This window comes from Eurypyga helias, unplaced genomic scaffold, assembly GCF_000690775.1.
Source record: "Eurypyga helias isolate BGI_N326 unplaced genomic scaffold, ASM69077v1 scaffold13006, whole genome shotgun sequence".
Lineage (NCBI taxonomy): Eukaryota > Metazoa > Chordata > Aves > Eurypygiformes > Eurypygidae > Eurypyga > Eurypyga helias.
Window position 1 is genome coordinate 80,178 of NW_010258608.1, and position 22,452 is coordinate 102,629.

Here is a 22,452-nt window from a genome sequence, read left to right on the forward strand (position 1 = left end):
TTGTCTTTCTAATTCTTCTTCAGGTTGAACAAGCATAACAGCTGTTTCTTATCTTTAAAGAGTACTTCCTTCCAGCTGCCCTACATTGTGAGGCAGGCAAAAGAACGGTATAGGATGGGAAAGACTGAGGAGCTTGTAAATAAAAAACGTTCTGGATCATGTTCACTTTGTGCTTATTTACCCCTTTAAACTTTAAACTGTTGAAATTCCAAGGGTTTGGTGTTTGTTTGTTTGTTTTAAGGCCAGGTTTTTCTTTCCTGTAAATAAGGTCTGGGCTGACCAGGTTGGATGGGGATTTGAGGAACCTGATCTAGCGGAAGGTGTCCCTGCCCATGGCAGAGGGGTTGGAACTAGATGATCTTTAAGGTCCCTTCCAACCTGAACCATTCTGTGACTCTGTGAAGACTGGTTTGCTTCCTTGTTTATTTTGAAATGCTGCCGGAAACTGGGGGGTAATGAAGGAAGAGAAGTTGCCTTTATTTTATCCAATTTTACTATTTTATGCATGTTTTCATAAAGTTGTGGTAAATACAATAGTGCATATTTCATACAGCTTGTAGGTTTATGTTTGTGACAGACTGGAAACAATTGAGAGTAGTTTTCCTAAGCATAACTGTAAACATAATGAAGTTTATCCTGCCAAGTGTCAGGCCAGAAATACAGAGACACATGTGTGGTCAGCCTGCCCTACGTTCCTAGGAAAAGTGCTGTTGGACCAAATAAACTAAGTTTAAGTCGGGCAGGAAATCTTTGCCAGGCTTGAGCTAGACTGATATGCATTGGTGACTCATGGCTGTGTCCCAGCCCTGCAGCTGTGTTGGTTTATGAGCCATGCAAAAGTTCAGGCCTATTTGCATAGACGTGCCAGTTGCCTCTGTTATCTTCTCTTCCAGCATGATTCTGTGTACTAGCGGTCTGGCAGCGGGGTAGTTTACTTTGTGTCACCTTCTGTCATAAATTCTGAAGCAGTGTCTCACATACCTGGTGAGAGGGTAAGCTTAAATGATGTATGTTTTTTCCCAGCCAAAGAGTGTTTTCAGGAATTGTTAAAATATATGAGTGTTTTGGTAACATGCATTTTTTTATAAATGATCAGTTTTGTCTAAAAAATCAGCTCTCATTCCTCTTTCTCTAATTATGAAGCTAAATAAAAAGGATTTTTACAGGGGGTGGGAGCAGGCACAAGTGACCTGGGAGGAATAGGGAAACCCCATCTGAGCCTGCAGCTTTATGGTTAAGAAAGCCAAAGCCCATCAGGACTTGAATATAGCAAGAGATGTGGAGGGCAAAAGGTAGGTTTCTACAGGCACATCAACAGCAGAAGATTAGGGAAAATTTGGACTTACTGATGGTTGGGAGTGGAGAACTGATTCTAAAGGACATGGAGAAGGCCAAGGTACTCAATGCCTTCTTCACTTTAATCTTTACTGATAAGACTTCAGCAATCCCAGGTCTCTGAAACCAGTGCAACAGTCCAGAGCCAGGTAGACTTACCCTTGGTGGAAGAGGCTTAGGGTATATTTAAACAAACTGGACACACACACTGCCTTGGAATTGCTGGGGATATCAACTAGGGATATAGTAATTTTACTTGTTGGTTTTACTATTTCTGAACATAACACACAGTTCTGTGAAAATAAAAGTAGTATTCTGATTGTACCTATGAGTAAACTCCTTATTTTATTTTCTTTCAATTTTTATTTTATTTCAACTTTTAAACGCCTTTTATTTTATTTAAGCTTTTGCAATTTTTCTGGGTGGATTGTCCCCAAGAAAAGCTTTTTGATGGGTTGCTCGTACTTTAATTTGTGATCTGACATTCTCCTTTGCTTTTGTTGGGTTGGATAATTCTTCATTTTTGTAAGAGCATTTCTCTTTTGAAGTTACTAGCAAACTCTCTTTTAGAATACTTCATGTCTGTAATTCTAATAGTTTTTAGGCAAGTGGAAACCTTGGAAGATCATCTTTGCTCAACTTCATTGTGGAAAGGATAGTTAAAGCACAGTTACATAATCAATTCTCACCACTTACCTCATGAACAAAATCACAGGATAACTGGAATTTTGCGACCTTTTGACTTTCTCTGATGCAGTGCATTTCACACTCAGCTGATGCAGCCCAGCTGCATGCCCATCTCTTTGACTTTGGGGCAATCCTCAGGGAGGGTTGGTCTGCAGGTGCTTCCTCTTCCCGCGGGTACTTCCTAGTGTGGTCTGTTGTGGTACCAGGCTTAATGTGAGCACATCTGTTGTCTGTGCCTTTAGTGCAGGAGATATATGGGACTGACAGGTTGAGGCTTAAGTTCAGATGAATTACAGAGTCATGTACCCTGGGAGGAGACTGTAGAGTCAGCTAGCCTAAGCTTCTGCAGAAAGCAGGTCTTGACTTAGGGCAGGTTGCTCAGGGCTGTGTCCAGTCCTGTTCTGGCTATCTCCAGGATGGAGATTCCATAACCTCTCTAGGCACGTATTCCCAGTAGTTGGCTAAGCTTGTGGCAAAAAGTGTATTTTTATTATGTCAAGGAGGAATTTCACTGTTCCAGTTGTCTCATCCCTTCCCAGGGCACCCTTAAGCAGAGTTTGGCTCTATCATCTCACACGGTCCAACTAAGTAGTTGAAAACAGCAGTAAATTCTCCCTGTGGCTTTTTCTTCTGGGTGCACGAACATGGGACTCAGCCTCTCCTGGTACATTTTATGCCCCAGTGCCATGACCACTCAGGTGAGGCCTCATTTGGACTCATGCAGGTATTTCAGTGTCTGTCTTGTATGGCAAATCCAAGCTGGGCACAGAGCTCCAGCTGTGATCTCACAAGTTCCAGAGACAGGTTCCATGCCCCAAGGTAGGTGTTGCCTGTTCCTCCAGTTAGTTGGCTTTGTTTTGTGCTGGTCTAGCTATCATAAAGAATTTTGTGTTCTGAGGCATAACCGAAAGAAACATTTCTAGAACTCGAGGTCAGAGTTGCAATATGTTATTAATTCCAATAATTATTAGTTGTCATACATAGGTCCAAGAATTATTATCTGCTTACTGCTCTAAGATAATAATGCTTCTATTATTGATATATTATTTAACAGTTCAGTGTATTTTAAAAAACTATATAGTAGTCTGTCAATTAAAAAATAACTTTTTCTGTCTAACAAAAACCTCTGTGTCAACTGTAGACGAAAAATTATTAGTGATTGTATCCTATTTTCCTACACTGAGACAGGTGCAGTTTTTATGATTTGAAGACAAGGGTATGTTTTTCAAAACTTGCCTTGGTCAGTTGCAGGATTACTGGTAGATGGATTTTCTTGATATTTTTGTGTTTTCCCTGTTTGCTTGTGTGGGAGCAGCGAGCAAATGGGTTTGATTAGCAGCTGCTCAAAGAGAACATGAGAAGCCATGACAGTGTAAGGTAAATCGGTCTGATAGTCCCTGCAATCACCTGGCTTCATCTCTTCCTGAAGGAGAAAGAGATCTAGGGCGTGGTTATGTGGTTCTCTGCTTCCATCTCCAGTTGCTGTACTGAACCCTGTAAGCACCTCATAGGGAACAGGAATAAAGGCATGGCATACTTTGAAGTTCAGGGCCTCTCTTTATTTATTTAATTATTTTTGAGCATGCTGAAAATCGTCAGCTGTTTCATGGCACATGGGGGTTGGCCACATGGGTAACACTGATAACTAAATTCACATCCATTATGTTGAATTTTCTCTATTTAGGAAAGAGTTCTTACATGGCTATAATAGTTTTATAGGTCTGAAATGTGGTGGCAATAGTTAATGCAAAAATTTAAAATATAAGCAATCATAATTTAAAATGTCAAATGCAGCAGCTGAGAGGGAACTCAGGATGGCAGCTGTGGTGGGCCATATTGATAAATCCAAATCACAAATTCAAAACACATGTTATGACCTCAGTAATGTAATCCAGATTATGCATCAGAGGGTAATAGTTGTGCATTTGGAGTGCTACAAGTTTACTTTGCCTTTGACCTGTTGCCTTGACGTACACGAAAGGTACAGGGTTGCTGTATTGTGATAAATCATATCTGTGCTCAAGGAGTACTATCAACCTAAGTTTTTATTCAAATGAGACATACATGTTTGATTTATAGTGTAAAACTGTAAGATTCTTATTCCATAAGAATTACATTTCTTTGTTGCATAAGATGCAGAGGGAACTTTAAGGTACCAAAATTTGGTGGGGGTGGGGGAGGGAGAAAGCTACTTGCTGTGGTAAAGACTTAAAGTGAGTGTGAGAGCATTTTTATACAAGTGATGAGAACCTCCTGGACATGATTGACTTAAATTAGCTTGATTGCTTTTTATCAATTGCAGCTGCACTATTTAGCATAAAAATGCAAAACATCCAAAAATCATTTGCCTTGCAGTGTAGTAGAAAGATGGTTTTGGTTAAGCTTTAAGATGTTTCAAATGTTTATTCTACACAGATTCTCTGAGAATGGATCCAGAACATATCTAGTTACAAAGAATTAGTACAGATATTGTAAACTTTGAGAAAATTAATTAAGGAAAATATGCTGCTTTATGAATTACATATTTAGGATTTTTTTTTTTCTTTTGACTGTGTTAGGAAGTTAAACAGTTCAAAGATACTTGTTATAGTGGCATAATCTGGTATCTGCTGTTAAAAGCTAAAAGAGAAAGACTAGCACTTTTTGTGTGATGCACAATTGTCTCACTTGCTCTGTCAACTAGTGACATGGTTGAAAGAGAAATCCTGAAGTTAACTAAAAATAAATTTATTTCTAAGTAAGTGGAGAAGATTTTAGACTGGTGTTGAGGATTTCAGCCCATGTTGAAAACCTGACCAGGGAAAGGCTGCTGCTGTTATTTAAAAGCTGTGTTCTGCATATTGAGTTTTGATAGCTGATGTCAGTTCTGCCATCTGAATTTCCTTTTTGTGGGACTGTACTGCTTGCAAACTGAGGATCCTGTCTTTGGTTCAAAGGTTTCTATTTTTTGGTGGCTTAATGATTTATATAACATGTGACCTTGAGGCTAATTAAGTGCTTCTTTTTATTCTTTGGATGCTTAATGTTATTTAATTAACAGGAAAAAATTAAAAATATAAACACAGTTTTGAAAATATTGATACCATATATAAAACTTGCATTGTTTTCTGTCACTGATTATAACCAGTAATTGTGCTGAAGAAGAACCCTCATAGTTATGCCAAACAATAGATTATATTAAAGAATCAGATTACCTGAAGTCAAACTTTTGTACACGTTTAAGTGTTTTTGATACAGGATGCCTACATTGAGGTTAAAACCTTTTATTATTCCTTAGATTCATTTGCTCTTACATGATCTCAGGAAAATTATTCCGGTTTAAGTCTTTAGAAAGATTCTTGGAATTAAGATGTTCAAAATGGAAAAATAGCCAGTTAAGACCATACTTAGTGGTACAATTTCAGTGGTTGAATGCCTATTAAAGGCAAAAACTTAAATGTTTCTAGAGATATATATATAAAATATACATATATATCAAGAAATCCCAGGAAAGTACGGGAACTGTTTTGTTTTATTACTGTGAAAAGACACCTCATGCTCCTCAGGTTGGTTCTTTGTTAACATTCAAATTCACATCTATATAGATTATTCAGCAAATAAAGTTTTAATTTTCTTTATTCCTCTGTTAGGTCTTACAATCCAGTGCTGAGATGAACGAGGGTAGAGGGTTATATTTCTTCTTGCATAAATAATAGAAGGGTTTAGAAAGTTTCAGTTACAGAGGCACTTAATTGCATCTGTACAAGTTTACAGGCAGACTGCAGTGGTATTACTGGGTATATAATATATGCAGGAAGAACAAAGGGTAACTTTCATGTCCTAAATTTAATTTTCAGGAATGGTAGGCCTAAACACTAACACGACTCCCCCACCACCCCCCCCCCTTTTTGGTAAAGTGAGATGGAAATCAGAGGCTAACACACCTATGTATCCACAGGTATACTTTTGTAATGCAGTCTTATGGTAGGTCTATGTTTAATAAGTTATTTTAAATTGTGTGTGGTTGGCTTTATTCTCTAACTACTAACTCTTCCCTTTTTTAACTTCCTTACTAAAGGAGTACTTGACAAATTTTCTGAAGAATCATTTCAGAGCTTATGCATTTTGCCATTTAGTTGAACTATGAGATGCTTGTCACTACAAAGGATTATGTGGCGAAAGCCACTAGGTATTGGTTAAGACATCTTGACAACTATAGAGAGAAATATCAGCAGTTCCTTAATGTGTCCTTCTTACCTTACCGCACTGGGAAGTGGGGGTTTCTGTTTTGGTTAGTGTTGGTAGTTGTGGGTTTTTTTTGTTGTTGTTTATTTTTTTGAGGGTAGGGGTGTTATTCTGTGTGGGTGGTGTTTTTTTTTTTTTCCTTTTTAACATCTTCTCCTTGAAGATGATATTGTGGTACTCATGTGTGCTGATAAATATAATAAAGTTTGCATTAGTGCAGGATCCTATGTCACTAATCTATGCTGAACTTTACATTAGGATTCCTTTTGAGTGCTGGACCTGTCCTGTTTCTTGAAATGTATCCTTATTTTCCCAAATTTTTGAGGAGATTGGAAAAAGGAGCAGAATTTCACCCATGTGCAGAATAATGTATGCCTGGGAAAAAGATTACTTTCTGAATGCTTTCCAAGAAAAGAAAAACAGATGAGGAATGATACTTGCTTGCTTGCTTGCTTTCTTTATTTTTTTTTTTTTAATAGCGTTAAATGTTAATGTCAACTGTCAGAGATTGGGGAATGAATTTTCATATTCAGGTTTCATTGCCATGACTAGTAAATCTGCTTTTATGTAGACTATACTTCTGTGTTAAATTATTTATACCTTGATTTTTTAGCCACAGCATTTGTTTATACACGAATATGCATATATATCTATTTATATGTGTGCTAAATATATATAGACTAAAAAGAATATACACTAAGTGTATATACTATATACACTAAGAATATTTGGAATGATTAAACAGGAAACATTTTAAAAAATGAATGGGTTTTGTGTGTTTATTATGGCATATTAGCAAAATCCACATTTACTTGTATTTAAGACAAAACCATACATAATTCTGAGTATCCACCTTTGAATTTTCTGTAAAAGGTTATTTTTCTGGTATGAAAAAACCCTTTTTATTTAGCCATTTTTAGAGAGCCATCCATTTTGGTTATGAGATCTGTTAAATTAGACCAAGGCAGTATCGTTCTTTGATAAGAGTGCTAGTCTTGTAGACAGAGAAAATGCACTGTGTCTGATCTAGCTGAATCATAGTAAGTCTTTCCATGCCATATCATGTTCAAGTGATTAAAGCAGGAGAAGAATGATGTCAGTACAAGAGTGGTGGAATTGGTGAAATATTGGTTTACATAGTATGGTGTACATTGGTGTACATAGTATGGAAGAGGAAAGACAATGTTGGAGAAAATTATTCTTGAAGTGTCTCTAGACCTGGTATTCCAATGAGGCTTATTTAATATTTTCATTGCATAGCTTGCCAGACTTTGGAAGCACACTCGTAAGATTTCATGGAGATGCATAAATTGGAGCCACTAGAGATGCTGAGGAGATTTGTATGATCTTGAATTCTGGAGTGAGAAAAATGGATGAGATGTGGTAGTATGAAATGCAAGGTTATGCTCCTGAGGGCTAAAAGCTAGAAGTTCTGTAGTGTAGACTAAGACTAGTAATAGTGTGTAAGTCAGAAGATTGCTGTGGTTAGCATTAAAGTGTGACTGTGGAAAACCTGATACTAGAATCACAGAATGGTTTGGGTTGGAAGGGACCTTAAAGATCATCCAGTTCCAACCCCCTGCCATGGGCAGGGACACCTTCCACTAGACCAGGTTGCTCCAAGCCTCATCCAGCCTGGCCTTGAAGACATCCAGGGATGGGGCAGCCACAGCTTCTCTGGGCAATGTATCAGGAGAGAGATTTCTGTTACAGATGGGAAATATTTTGATGTGCTCTGTGAGATCTCATCTGAAATCCATTTTATGGTTCTGGTTGCCCAGGCATCCTGGAAATTACAGTTAAGATATCTGTGGGTTCTAGACTTTCTTGTACTGTGAAAAATCACAGTTGGCTTGTTGAGGGTTTCTCGTTCTTTGTTTATTTAGTCCCTGTGTCTTGGTTGTCATTCTTGGTTCTTGTGGGTTGCAGGGCTCTTTCAGAGAAAGTAGTTTTTGAGAGTTATTTCACTCCTGAGTCTTTTTTCTGAATGTATCCCTTACATATTTGACAGTGTAAGACCACTTCTGTGATAGAGTTTGTTTTCCTATCTAACTTTACATAGCTTGCTTCGTGTCAAGGCTCTTAGGAAAGCAGCACATACCAGTTTTGCTTTATCGTCTCATGCAGATGCTATTCTGTCCTGAGAAACTGAGTGTCTCCCAGATGGAATTGTGGTAAACTAGTAAACCTATAGCTTCCAGCTGAATAATAAATAAACGCAAGATCAGATCTTGACATGTGTCTGATTTGCTGCTAGATGATCTGGCAGACTGGATTCAGTAAAAATATTTGGCAAGCTAATCTCTGTTAGTATGTTAAGAAGCCTGCAACTGAAACTTATGTCTGATTTCATTCCTGCGTATCTCTTATTTTTAATCTGGCATGTAACCTCTGTTATAAGCACTGTATTTATACAAAGAGTAAAATTGTTTCTTTTATGTCCCCAGTTCCAATCCTGTGCATTTCTTTGCAGCAATGTTGAGTCTCATTAATTATCTTGGACTTTTCAAACAAAATATGAGGTGAAGATTTACCGGTTTTGTGATGATTGAAGTTTTTAAGAGTAAAATGCCTTCTCCAGTGCTACCAAAATGCCTGAGGAATGTTACTGCAAAGTGACACAAAAATGGTTACCAATTTGGAATCTGAAAGTGCCCTTTTAGACTTTTCTTGACACACTGCATCTCAAGCAGCCTCTTACGGTCTAAGTAGTCTTTCCCTCCTCTGGAACTCTTATCGCAAGCCAGCACAATCTCTGGAAAGTAGCTTAGGATTCTCTTTCCAGCATAAAAAGTAAATGTATTTGCAAAGTCTAACATAATGGCTCCACTACTGTTTCGGTAGGAGTACAGTCTGCTTTTTGGTTGAGATGCTTCTTATTAACAAAATAGTTCAGCAGTATTACCAAGCCTCATCATTTTCAGCTGATGGGCCACCTACTATCTGCAAGATACCTCTGAATAATGATTTACAGAATTAAATTAATATATATGATACAGCATTTAATTCCTTAAAGGGCTCAGAATATCACTGAAAAGCTGTTAGTTTCCCTAAATCTGAAAACTACTGAATCCTCACATTTTAAATCGTGACTCATCTGTTGAGTCTGAAAATCATAACATTTTAAATGTAGGTTAAATTTAATTTTTACATATTCTTCTATTTGCATTTTTTTTTCCTACATTATTGTAAAGACCAGATTTTTTTTTTTTTTTGTGAGAGTTTCGGTGCTTATTATTTCAGATCTGAGATGTAAAGAAAATAAGTAGTTATCACATGACTCAGCATGCTTTTAATCTTGTTCTCAAGCCACTTGCGATCTAGCCTGGTAAAGTTACTTGTCCGAGGTACTAGTGAGGGCTTTGGCCGTACTACTAAATGAAATGTTTTCAGACTATTCTCTGGTCCCAGAACTAATTGACATAACATACATATGTCTCTTCAGGTATCATCTCCTTTTATCAATTATACAGATATAAGCTTCCAGAAAAGGTACTGCCATTCTTGGCACCCTGGAAGGTTCCATCTATTCAGTGTTGCTATTTGTACTTGTTTAACTTGATTCTGGGTAAGGCACTGATGGGTAAAGTTGGGAAAACTGCATGTACCTGTGCTCTTACAAGAGAAACCAGCTGGCAAGTTCCTGTGTTACACACATCCAAAGGCACTGCTAAAGCTGAGCTGTGTTAGGGTCACTTTTCTGATTTTTTTTTTTTTCTTTAAGTTCATTATTTGCAAAAATCAAGCAATTGTGTGATACACAGGTCAGGTATGTATATCTTTGAGTTTTGTATCGGAGTCCATAGTTTTGAGCAAGAGCTTGCTAACAGTCCTAGTTTTTTCTTCTTATAATGCCAGGTCATACAAGAATGTCAGTTCTTTGGTATTGCTTTAGTTATTCTCGGCACAGAGCTGTTTTCCTTAAGTGAGCTATTAAGAGATCCTGTTCTTTTTCAGGCTTATCTTTGGTGTAGACTAGTCAACACTACCAATTCACATGAGAAGCAGTGATTTGTGCAGATATCACACTGAGGCAATGCTGACAAACACTTTTAAATTGTGTAATTCAAGAGTTATTAAAACCTTGCCAGTTGTAGCTATAAATATTACCTTTTTTAATCTCTTTCAACTATTATCAAAAAGAGTTTGCATTGCTAAACTTTGAGTCTGAAATGTTTTGCTTTGTGGTCGTGGACTTAAATTTTCTTCTGAAGTTCATATACCAAGTTTTATTTACTCCCAAAGCAGAATCTCAACTCCTGGTCCTCCTTCAGTTAAAGAAGTAGATTTTATGCGATTTGCATGTATTCAGCATTTTCCTTCCTCTGGAAAGATGTTTTAATCTTCAAGATGCCATAACTGGAAAACTAAGGTTATATGACACTGCTAAAAAGAATCAGCATCATCAGCTGAGTTTGCAGTGCCTATTTAGATAATTCATAGCACTGAGATCACTATAGACTTGCTACAGAAGCATTTCTTTTTGTGTCTTCTTAGTCAGAATTAATCGGTGATTTTTTTTCCCTTAGTTCAGAAATAGACTTCATATTAAAATAATTATCCTCACAAACACTGGAATAAATTTATTTTTACTCTTGGTCAGAGATACATATGTACTTATTACGTTGTCCCCTAGATCAACCTACAACTTGCAGGAAGCAAAAGACTGCTGTACGCAGAGTGCATATTGTCTTTGCTTGAAACAGCCTTCCCATTAAAACTGTCTCTGAGAACGGTATGCAAACTTTGCTTTATTTATTGTAATTTATCAGATCCTGAATAGCTTAGAATGTTCTTGCTGGGAGATCTCTATAATTTTTTAAGTCTTATTAAAGTTTAGTAGATTCAGAGATAAACTTTTACCAAGAATGTACATTATTACATGCCAGAATTGTCCTTTTAGGGTGCATTTATGGCACTTCCAGTCCATATTAAAAAAAAAAAATTGCTTGTAATATTACTTGCTAATTATTACTTATTAATCATTACTCAAACATTTTAGGATTTATGGCTCAACTCTGAGTATGGAAGTAAAGATCTCTCCTAAGGTAATCTGTTCTTACATAACTTTTGGTCTTATTTCTCCGAAGTTGTAATTTAATTAACTAGTCTCCTAGGTTTCTCTTATTTCTTGTTTTAGCAGACCTGACTTCTGAATTCCATGAAATTTGTATCCTTGGCCTGGTAGAACAAAGAATGAAAAATAGGATGTCACTTTCAATTTCACTTTTTCTAGAGGAAGGTGTCCCTGCCCATGTCGGGGGAGATGGAACTAGGTGATCTTTAAGGTCTCTTCCAACCCAAACCGTTCTATGATTCTGTGATTTTGAAGTTAATTTGCAACTTTTCTGCTAGCAAATATATATTTTCAGTTTTAATACTTATGATAGAATTCAGCCAGCTAGGGTTTGTTTCACAAACCCTAGTGTTTCTCTACACCAGTGCTGTATTCCGTGTGGTCAGACCCAATACATTCAGTTTGGTTATATCATCTATCTAATTGTTCCATTAGAGTTATTACTTTTTAATCTACTCCTGAATGTTGCTAGTCCTTAGACTTGATGTTGTATCACAGAGGACTGGGAAGAGACATGGAAAGAAGATATGACAGTGAGCTGGTACAACCAATGAAAGAGAGAGCATGTCTGACACATATTGTATTTTAATCTCCTAAAAATATTTCCACTAGAAAGTTCAACATTGTTGTTCATTGAAATTCATGTGTGAGCTAAAGTTTAAAATTATTTGTTATTTTTCAAAGGTTTTGTCAAAGACATTATAACCGATAATGTAGTATTTGCCACTATATGCAACTACATTCTTGAATTCTGAACAAACAACATTTCTGGTACTGTAATTTTGTAAGTTTATAGGATGCTATTAAGGCCAGCAGAGCTGGAAGCCCCTAAGCAGTACAGGTTTCCTGTGACCTTTACCCTCTGTGAAAGGGGATTTTGTAAAAGTCTGTTTCCCCAAGAGTGTGTATACATTGAGTCTATATGTAGCATTAGCCTTTTCCTTCGGGTGGAATGGAGGGCAGAAAAGGTATTTTGGGAATACATGTGCCATTTTGTTATTACGTAAAGCCAGAGCAGACCAGAAGGGTGACTTCTGTTTCTCACCCTAGGTCTTATTGTCCCAGGGGGCTCTGATTTGAGGCCTACATGGTTCTGGTAAGCCTGTGTAGTTCAGCCTAATTTATTAAGACAGAGAACTTTGTACACGGTGTGGTCAGTGCAGTCTGGTTTTACAGATAGTAAATTGTGTAGTCAACACACTGTCTTTCCACCAGGCAAACCCTTTGCAAAGCAACTGATTTATTTCACTACGTCACCCAAACTCAACTGCGTGCTGTAAAAGGGAAATTAATTTTGAAAACTCTGTGAAGAGGGTATTTTGATACAGCTCTATACCACAACAAAATTTACACCCCAAATCTTCATGGGGAAAAAAACCTGACTATGAAGCTACAAAAAAACCCTGAAGAATAATATAGTGACTTTCTAAAGAGGGTGGCTGATGTCTATAATTGCACAGAGGACAGGAACTTGAATAAGTGCATGTTTAAGTGCAGAATCTTCCTGCAAAGTACGTTTTTATCTTTTTATAAACGTACCCTTTTTTATCCTTGTAAAAATGTGATTGCAGGAGGGTCTCGTAGCGTACTACTAGCTCTAGTTGAAATATATAAATATTGAGAATGTACCAGATGCTGGCAAACTGAAACTTCATTGAGGTTTTTTCCTTGGGAAGAACTTCCTTTGTGAACAAGACTCAAAAATAACCAAAATGGACATCCTAACTTATAAGACAACTTTTCTCTTCAGAACATTACTACTGAAATGCCAAGTATTCCATATAATCTTTTGGTCCATCTAATGTAATAAAACACCGCAGTGTGTTCTGATACCAGGCAAGTATCTTCTTGCCCCATATATGCAAAGGGAGTGAGCAAGGAGATTGCCTTGTCTTACATGCCTCAAAAGCCAGAGCTGATGAGAGAGGTTCTGAATTCTAGAAGTGCCAAGAGAACCAAAGGTTTGGACTGAGGACAAGAGATGGAGCTAAGCAGACCTGTAACACTTACTGGTACTCAAGGTTGGTATCAAACCAATTGGTGTTTACTGTTGCCTCAGAGATTATGGAGCCTGACTTGTTGGGAGAGAGAGGACTTCACTCTCAGCTTTTATATTTGGTAATTCTTAGAGGTGAACATTTAATGAGAGAGATTACAAGTAGTTAAAAGCTTATTCACTCTCAAGAAGAATGCAGCAGTTTGTAGAGAAAAGGCTATAACTTGGTCTCAGGAAGGATGAGGGGAGGAGAGATACAAAAGCCAAAATGGCATATTTCTTGAAGAGAATGCTGTGTTCTATTTAAAGTAAACAATATATGTTTAGCTTATTGTTTTAACCTTCTCTGTTCTCTGTGTTCTTATGAATAAATGCAAAATATTGCCAAAGCTGTTTTATGTCACTCCGTTTATGAGCTGGCCATAGATCCTGGAAGATAAGCTTGTAGCCAAGCTGATTCCAGCTGGACCTACTGATGTAGGAATGTCTGATAAAAAATGGGTGACATAAACAGGTGTTCCACTCTCAGAACAGTGTGAATCACAAGATTCTCCTCCAAGAGATGTCTCTCACTCAAAAGATGGGAAATTGAGAGTGAGGTCAAGGATACAGCTCATCTCTGCAAGCATAACACTCTCTCTTGGAGGCACCTCTTTTGTTTGAACGTTCTGAGTAGGTTACAAACCTAAATGTGGTTTTTGAAAATCGCAATTTCACTGCTATGTCAACTGTTTGTAAAAACTGACACTTACTATTAAAAAAAATTAAACTGAGAAAAACAGTTCATGTAAAAATTATATTTTTATCTTGTATACAAATAACAGATTTACTGATGATTCTTATACTATTATAGAATTCTACACATTTTTTTCATGAAGCAGTTAAATGCATTGGCGTGACTTTAAAAAAGAACATTGTGGCCTTTTAATTCGCTTTCTATTAATCTGTTACAGTATAATAAAATTTGAATGTTATTTGAGACAGAAACTTTGAAAGTTAAAAGCTTCCAAGACTGATAGTTTTGTAAATTGGTTTTAAGTATTTTGAATTTATCACTATCATTATGTTGCTAAATAACATTGACTCTGGAACGACTGACTTCCCTTTGTAGTAATTCAAAAATATTATGACAGCCATAGTTTTATAGGGAGCATAAAAATCAGTGAGGTAAGTTCAGTGAGGTAAGGTTAGTGTTGGAAGTTTTATTAACAAAATCTTTAAGTATTAGCACATGAGTTACAATTCCCATGTGTTTTCCAAAATTTGCTGGAACTAAACTGAATATTAAATTCTGAACTTTGGACTAGTTGCTTTAAACTACCTAATTTTAGTGGTAGGGGTAGGCAAAGCTATAAATTTGAATGAAACAGCTGTTAGGCAGTTGGCTGCATTGATAAGCTACACATGATCAAAATTCCTTGTGGCATATAATGTTCCACAAGGATGAGTTTCAGACTGACTGAGGGAACCATTTATATCTTGGCTACAATCTCTGGTTCAGCTAAAACCTTTTCTAGTGTAGTTTGACCTGTCAGTATTACCAATTTTCTCTTTTAAAGAGCAGTATAATCTACACCAGTGAAAAAAAGAATGAAAGAAAATTCAAGATTGATTAGTAGAGATGGTTGCTGGCTAAGCTGTCGGGAGGGAGGCTGGGAGCTTTAGGAAACCCGTAGGTGCTGTCTTTGAAGGAGTGATGCATTACACCATCAGGTGGTTCTCCCATCCTTGCACAGGATTGAAAGAGCTTGTGGCAGTGATTCTGTGAGGGAAACAGTATGAGATGGTTCGAGTTTGATTTCTTGATGCAAACAGCCAACACTGTCCTGTGTTTATAAACCATCTAACTTTGCTCGCTGTCTGTTTCCCTGGACTACAATGTACTCAGCTGCTTTAAACCCTCTCCTTTTGTCAGTTCTTAAACACTGAAGTAGTAGAAAGAAAACAGTAAAACAGGCTATCGTTTAAAGAATACAAAGCCTCTTAACTATCAGCTCTATAATAACATAATTTGTTGAATTAAAATGTAAACTATAGCAACCATAATACCCATAATAGAAGCTTGGTTTTTGATTGAAGCAGTCCCTCAAAAGATGGCTGCATAATACACTAAGAGAATAGTAGGACAGCAAAGTGTCAACAGCCCCGTGGAGCCTGCAGTGATTATCGGGAAGGGAGAGAATGACAGTACAAGAGGGGTGAAGCCTGGCTCTTGGGCACAGTGGCAAATATTGGCTGCAGGGTGTGCTGGAACAGGGGAAAGATTGACAATGGGTTACAGTTTGCCTTCTCCGTTACCCCAGATGAGGTACTACAGTACACTTATTTCCTGACTACTAGTTCAGAATTAGTTTAAAATAAATATGGCCAAGCCTTTGCTTTAAAAGTATGTATTTATGATGGTAAAATAAATAATTCTTAACAGTGAAACACAGTAGTACTTCTTCATGCTTTACTTCCTCATGGAGCTCCATAACACTAAAAACACTTCAATGAATGATACATATAATATGGCATATAAGTTAAACAGCTAACAGTAGGGAACTTCAAGAAATAGACGTCACTACTGGAGCTGGTAATGAGTGGTGCGTGATGACATGAAGATTAATAAAGTTCGACTTTGAATTTGGCAATTTTTGCCACTTACATGAACTTTTCATTTCTTCCTAAAGTATAACCCAATTCTGAAGTTTTTGCAGTGTGTTGTGTATTTCCAGAGTAAGTGACAGAGTTTATTGTATTAAATAGATGAAATAAGTAGTTGCTGAGGAAAAAGAAGTTAGACAAAATTACAAAGCAATTTACTTGGACAGAGATCTTTGAAATGCTTTATGTGTTAGCTATCAGATCTGGTTTTGCGCCGCCCCCCCTCCCCCCCCCCTTTTTTTTCTTTCACCTGAAAAATGATGGTGTTCTTCAGATTGCCAAGTTTTACTAGTAAATGTGCTGCCAAAGATTGGGAAAAATAAGTCAAGGACTCTTAAAATTACATAGTGTTGAGTGAAAAGCCAAAGAGAGGGTTTTTGTGTAGCAGAAATCCTCATCCTTTCAAATATAAAAATATATATCTGATGCTGTAAAATGACCCATATTTAATTTCCTTTCAGATTATACTTAAAATGCCATAGATGTAAATGGAGGAGTTACAAAATGGCAGAGATTTCTCCAAGTGTACTGGTATGCTCCACTTAGAATGCTTCATTGTTTCAGGATTTTTGGGAGATGTGATTTCACAGTACCGTTTTAAGGGAAGAGATAATTTCTAATATTGGCAAATTCATCCTGGCTATGAATAAAGTAGTATATTTTGCTTCTTGTCTTCCACAAGATGAGGAACTGATTTAACAGCTTTTCAGTTTTACACCATCTGGAGATTCCTATTTGGCTTATAAAATGATGTCATACACGCTTAGCACCATACAGATACCATATAGTGAAAGGTCGCATGCAGTTCAGGCTGAGGTAGTTTTATTTTGTATTATGAGAAATATAAAAGTATTGGTTCATGATTACTGGAGGCAGAAGGAAGAATTTAGGGAAGGAGAAAATGACTGACATAACTGGTCTTGTAACCCTCCACACTGCATTCCTGTGAATGGAAAATAAATCTGTGCACCTAGGACCACACATGGTATGAGTTGCCTATTCACTCTCCCAGACTGGCACTGGCTCAGAGTTCTGCCTCTCTGAAAACTCACATAGAGCACCAATTTTGGAATGACTCCTTGCTGTGTATGTTAGTTTGGGGGATGATATACCTATTCTCTCAAAATACCTGGGCTTCATTGTGTAGGTGGATTTTTGAATTGAAGTGCTCTGCTGTATCAATCTTCAGATATCTGACCACTAGTTGAGGAGATGTAAGAAAAGAGAGATATATTTGGCAGATTTTTTTTTTTTTGTTTCCCAACATTGGTGTCAGGACACAAAAAATAGGTTCTGGGGAAGAAGACTAGAGATAATTTTTTTCCGGTCATCCTCTTTGTATGACACAGATCAAAAACCATGCTGTGTTATAAATGTTATCCTTTTGTGATGTTAAAGGTTTTAGTCTGTATAATGGTTAAAATATTTCTGCATAAAGGGAAAAAAAAAAAGAGGGAGCATAAACCAAGGTATTGTCTTGTAAAAGAATGGGAAGATGAATGGTTTGCAAAAGATTAGTTTGAATTTCCATGATCCAGACTGAAACATGGGAAATGCTCTGTCAATAACACATGTCACTAGCTGATTCTCAGCACACTTGAGAAAGATTTGTGTTTTGCCAGGAAGGTGAAATTCCATTATGAAGGAATTGCCTTGTAATTCTGTGGAACTCAAACTCCAGTTCGGTGGAACTGTTCTGGGTAGAACAGTAGAGCATTTGCTGACCTATGGTTCATTGGGAAAGGGCTGGGAAATAAGACAGGTTAAACTAAGGATGACATTGGATTTGTTGTGGCTTGGAGACCACATCATGGACTGTTACGGAAGTGTCAGAGTCCCTGAGAGAGAACATGTGGGGTAAGCCCATCTTTTACCTCTCTGTGTTAGCGACGAGTGTGGCCTCTCTAGCTCTGGAGCAGCCAGAACCACTCACCTGCCGGAGAGCGAGGAATGGAGGTTGGGTACACTGGAACGAGGGATCTGCCACTTAAGGCTGTGGTTGGATGTGCCGTACTCTTTCCTTCCCAATGCTTGCCCTGTCCTTGTGTGAAGTGGGTTGCTGGAATCGAGATTCTTTGGCTGTTTCAAATAATTTAGAACACTGTTTTTCGGTGCAATTGAAGCTGCACTTCAGTTGTGCTGTAAAGCTTTTATTTGAAGCTACCAAAGCTAGAAATGAATTCTTAAAGGAAAACTGAGGTACCTTTATATTAAGAGCAATCTCTTGTGGAAACTGGGGTTCTAGGCAGAGGTTATACCACTTACATCTAAATATATTCAGATCTTAAGGCCATGCACAACTTCTTATGCAAGAATGCAATTCATCTCAAACACATGGGTGTTCATTAATAAATGTTTAAAAATTACTATGGAGCTGAAAGAATTGACCTAAGGTGTCATCTGTTTTCATGAAGGTTTGTGGAATAATCTATTTATGACATCAACAAGTAAATAATGTGTTTCAACGTTTAGAGTCAGCTCAGACAACTGAAATACTAGGTACCTGGTACTTTGTGGTGCTGTCGAGGTCATAACCCTTGTGCTAACTTAAAGGTCTTTGTGTGGATGGCCTCTGACTGCTAACCAGGGAAAGGAAGGATGGCGATTGCGGCTCTGCTTCGGAGTTCCGTGTGTGTGTGTTTCTGGTGTTAAGGAAAGCCACCATGCACCTTCTCTTGTCCCTCCAGTTTGAATTTGTGTCTTTCGTTAGGAAGTAGAAATGGGTATTAATTGTGTTATGAGCTGGCTAATGTTGATAGGAAATGCAGAAAGGGTCAGTCATGTGGTGCTCAAACTAATAGCTGTGTCAGGGCAGGAATGGGGGCTGAGAAACTGAAGCGGATGGGGTTCTGCTCCCCTTTCCCACACAGGTTCTCATTCACAGCTGTGGGCTTCAATGCCATCTACTCATCCTCCCAGACCTCCTTCTTGTGCTCCCCATTTTTAATGCTTTAAATTCCCATTCCTTAGTTGTATCTAGTAAGCTGTGATGACAGGATGCGTGGGAAGACATTTGTGAAGAAGAGTGGGAATTGTCTGCTTGACCTTACTGAATGGTTAGAGAAGAAAAGACTATTGACTCAGAAACTGCCTGGTTCAGCCAAGCAGAACTGAACTGCATCATCACATGTGTAAGCTACTGTGTTATCCCAGTCACCGGGGATCGGTATCAGGGGTTTGTTTATCAGTGAGTCTAAGCACCTTCGACTCCCTCTAAATTCAAGCATTAAGCTTCTGCCCAGTGGCAGTTGGAAAATGAGACCTGCAGTGCCTGACTGAAGAGAACTCCTTTTGGAGCTCCTGCTGCAATGTTATGACGAGCTTTTCAGCTGCAGCTTAAAGGCCCAACAGAGATTTTTGATGATTTGACTTAAGGGATTGCTTTCAGACGTGAAGCAAATAAGTGATTAAGTATAAAGAAGATGTGGTAATGAGTTTCAGATGAGGTCTTTTATGTTTATTAAAGGAGGTCTGAAAGTTTGCTGCTTCTACTATTTCTTGTTTTCTAACTTAAAAAGTCATCTTTGAATCTCATACTGCACGCTGCTTACAATTTGCAAGATCCTGTTACTACAATATTGTAAAAAAAGTCTTAAAAATAAAGTCAATCCAGTAGAATATAAATCTTTTTTCCACTGTATAGAAAAGCAATGAGCCATTTTAAGAGCAGGAAGAACATGCATTTCGAGATCCAATAGATCATCTAAATTGGTCCCAAACCAAGTTTTAAAATGGCATTGTGAACACTTTTGCTTTGAATAAATTTAGCATTACAAAACTCAGAATATAAATAAAAATAAATTAGAAATGCTGATTGTTTTGTACTTTACTAATATTCCGATTACCTAGGAAAAAAGTGCTTAATACATATGTTCCTTTCTGGCTATTTCAGTTGCAGAACTTAAAAATGCTGAACTAACATTATGCCCTTTCAGTTACTTCCATCTAGCTTTTTGTTATGAATAAACCCTATGAATTGCTATGTGATGCAAACTTTTAACCCTTGTTCTTTATTTTCTGACATTTGTATGTTTGAAATTTGGATTAGTGAATCTAAAATTTTTTGCTTGCTGCCTTCCTGCTGCTCTCTTGTAGATGGAGAAATGTTCTAGATTGCTACATCATATATTTTCAATTTAAACTTTGTTTCTCAAAGGCATGTCTTGCAGCCAAAACAAGCCTGTATGGGTCCACTTAATGTGAACACCTCATGGTTTCAGAGCTGCAGAAGAAAACAGTATCAGAAAAGTAGCCTCTATTCTAGGGAAGCTGTCTTTGTAATAGCAAATGATTGCACTCTCTTTATCTTAGTCCTCTACTTTGTATGAAATTATAATATTCTAAGTTTCCATCGCTAATTCTTGCTTCCAATTTCGCTTTATAGTTTCACCTCCACTTCACCACCACATCATTGTAAGACCACTTACGTATTTGCTGTATGCCATTCCATTATTATATTTTCATTGAAGGAAGCTGTGACAAGATCTCTTAGCTTCGAATATCCTTTTGAAAGTTCTTGAGAGCCAATACTCTGAATAGTATATTAGAAGATGGTACCAGTGAGCCTCTTGAAAGTGACTGCTTCCTCTCCTCTCTCGGTGTGAAGAGTACCAACTTTTCCATTTGGAATCATACCTTACCTTGTGGTAACTACTCTAGGCAGTGCTTATGTAGAAAAGTGTTATTAAAAAAGTACTAGGAGTTTGAAGGACTGAAGTAAATGTTAAATCTACTTGAAAAAAAAGTTGTTTTCCTGCTTAGCTCTTTGTTTAATCCCCTATTTTGACTTACTTTTGTTTCCACGTGGATCCCTGAGTATATGCCTACTGCTGTGGCCATGTCTGTCTATTCACATTGTGCATATATTTCTTAATTATACTCCCCAAAGAGCCGGTTCCTTCCTTCTCAATTTCCTTGAACAGGTACCCTGTCATTTAAATTCTCCTTTTTCTCACCACTTGGTTCATTGCTTCACCAGATGTTTTTCTCTTTTTGGATATTAATATTTATGCTGGTGCTGCTTCTCTTCCCTCTGCCATCCCATGCCTCTCAACCTCCACTTCTATAACAGAGGACAGTCAGCTATTTTTCTCCATATTTCCAGAGGCTTTTATGAGTACCCAAGCTTCTATTAGCAGTAGAAGTGCTTGTGTATACAAATAGTAACCAGTGTCAAGTGATCTATGGATTTTTTTCCAGGAAGTATTTCCCTGACCATATTTTGAAGAACTGTTTGAATTGTGTTAAGAGAACAATAAAATTGCATGCTTCAGCATTTATGCAGAATGTTTGTGATTTTTTTTTTTTTTAATTTTTCTAAAGGAAAATAGTTATGCAATGTGGAGCAGTTTGATGAGGTTCTTTGTGAAGACATTTCTGTTTAGGAAAATCCTTGTGATATCCCTTATTTTGGCTGTCAGGGAATTGTGCTTACTACAGAGAAGTACAGCATGGCCCATTTGTGAAGAGACTTTTGCGATATACACTGGAAAAAAATGAACATTATCATTTGCCTATTTTCTGTGTCTTCATTAAATAATCCTGTTTCAAGATAACTGATCTGTGACCAAACCTGTGTCGTGACTGTCATATATGATTACTCACTTCATGGCTTTAATGGACAAATTAAATACAGGAATCAGAACACTTTTTTCAATGAGTTATATATTTAATAAGTCAAGATGATTTTTTTTTTTGAGTCTTTTATGCACATGACAATTTAGGACTGTTTTAATGTTATTAAATGTTTTGATTATTATACTTTTTCTATTCATGGTTTGGTTCTAAAAGTACTTTCATTTTTTATTACATTTTAACAAGTAAATGGATCTCTAGTCTGAGATAAAGTTGGAAAATCTATATAGAAAGCAAAAACATTTCTTACGTGACAAAAAACAAGGGAATTAGGAAAAATAAATAAAATATGCTAATGATCTTTACTAAACCTAAATACGTTTGATTTACTTACTGTAGGTTGATGCCTTGCGGTTACGATTGGAAGAAAAAGAAACCTTTCTGAATAAAAAAACAAAACAACTTCAGGACCTCACAGAAGAGAAAGGAACCCTGGCTGGAGAGATTCGAGACATGAAAGACATGTTGGAAGTAAAAGAAAGAAAAATTAATGTACTTCAAAAAAAGGTAAGGTCACTGATGAAAGGATATAAAACTTTTGAGGGCCATTTAAATGAAATGTATTTATTTCTTATAGCCTTTTACTTTTAATATATTAAAAAAATGCAATGAGTAAATCTCTAATAGTCAAGTAGTTCTCTAATATAAAATATGCTTTCCATGGAATCACTTCTATAGTATTATATCTTAATTTTTTATAGCACAAAAATATTAGATGCTGCAGTTTCCAAAAATTATTGATGTTAAATGAAAGTCTTAAAAATTTTAACAAAACTTCTTATTCCTCAACATGAGGGATTCCATTATCCTTACTAATTACCAGTCTTTCCAAATAACCAAAATAAAATGTGTG

General features: G+C 37.0%; 1 protein-coding gene across 1 annotated transcript in view; it reads left to right on the top strand.

Moving 5' to 3' along the window:
- Positions 1–22,159, top strand: part of LOC104511685 (ERC protein 2-like) — a gene marked incomplete at both ends in the record, with an annotated part of 88,624 nt that extends 66,465 nt beyond the window's left edge. The window contains one exon of the mRNA XM_010154401.1: positions 21,939–22,159. Within this exon, the coding sequence (XP_010152703.1) occupies positions 21,939–22,159 (221 nt within the window). The remainder of the gene's footprint in view (positions 1–21,938) is intronic.
- Between the last annotated feature and the right edge of the window lie 293 nt (positions 22,160–22,452).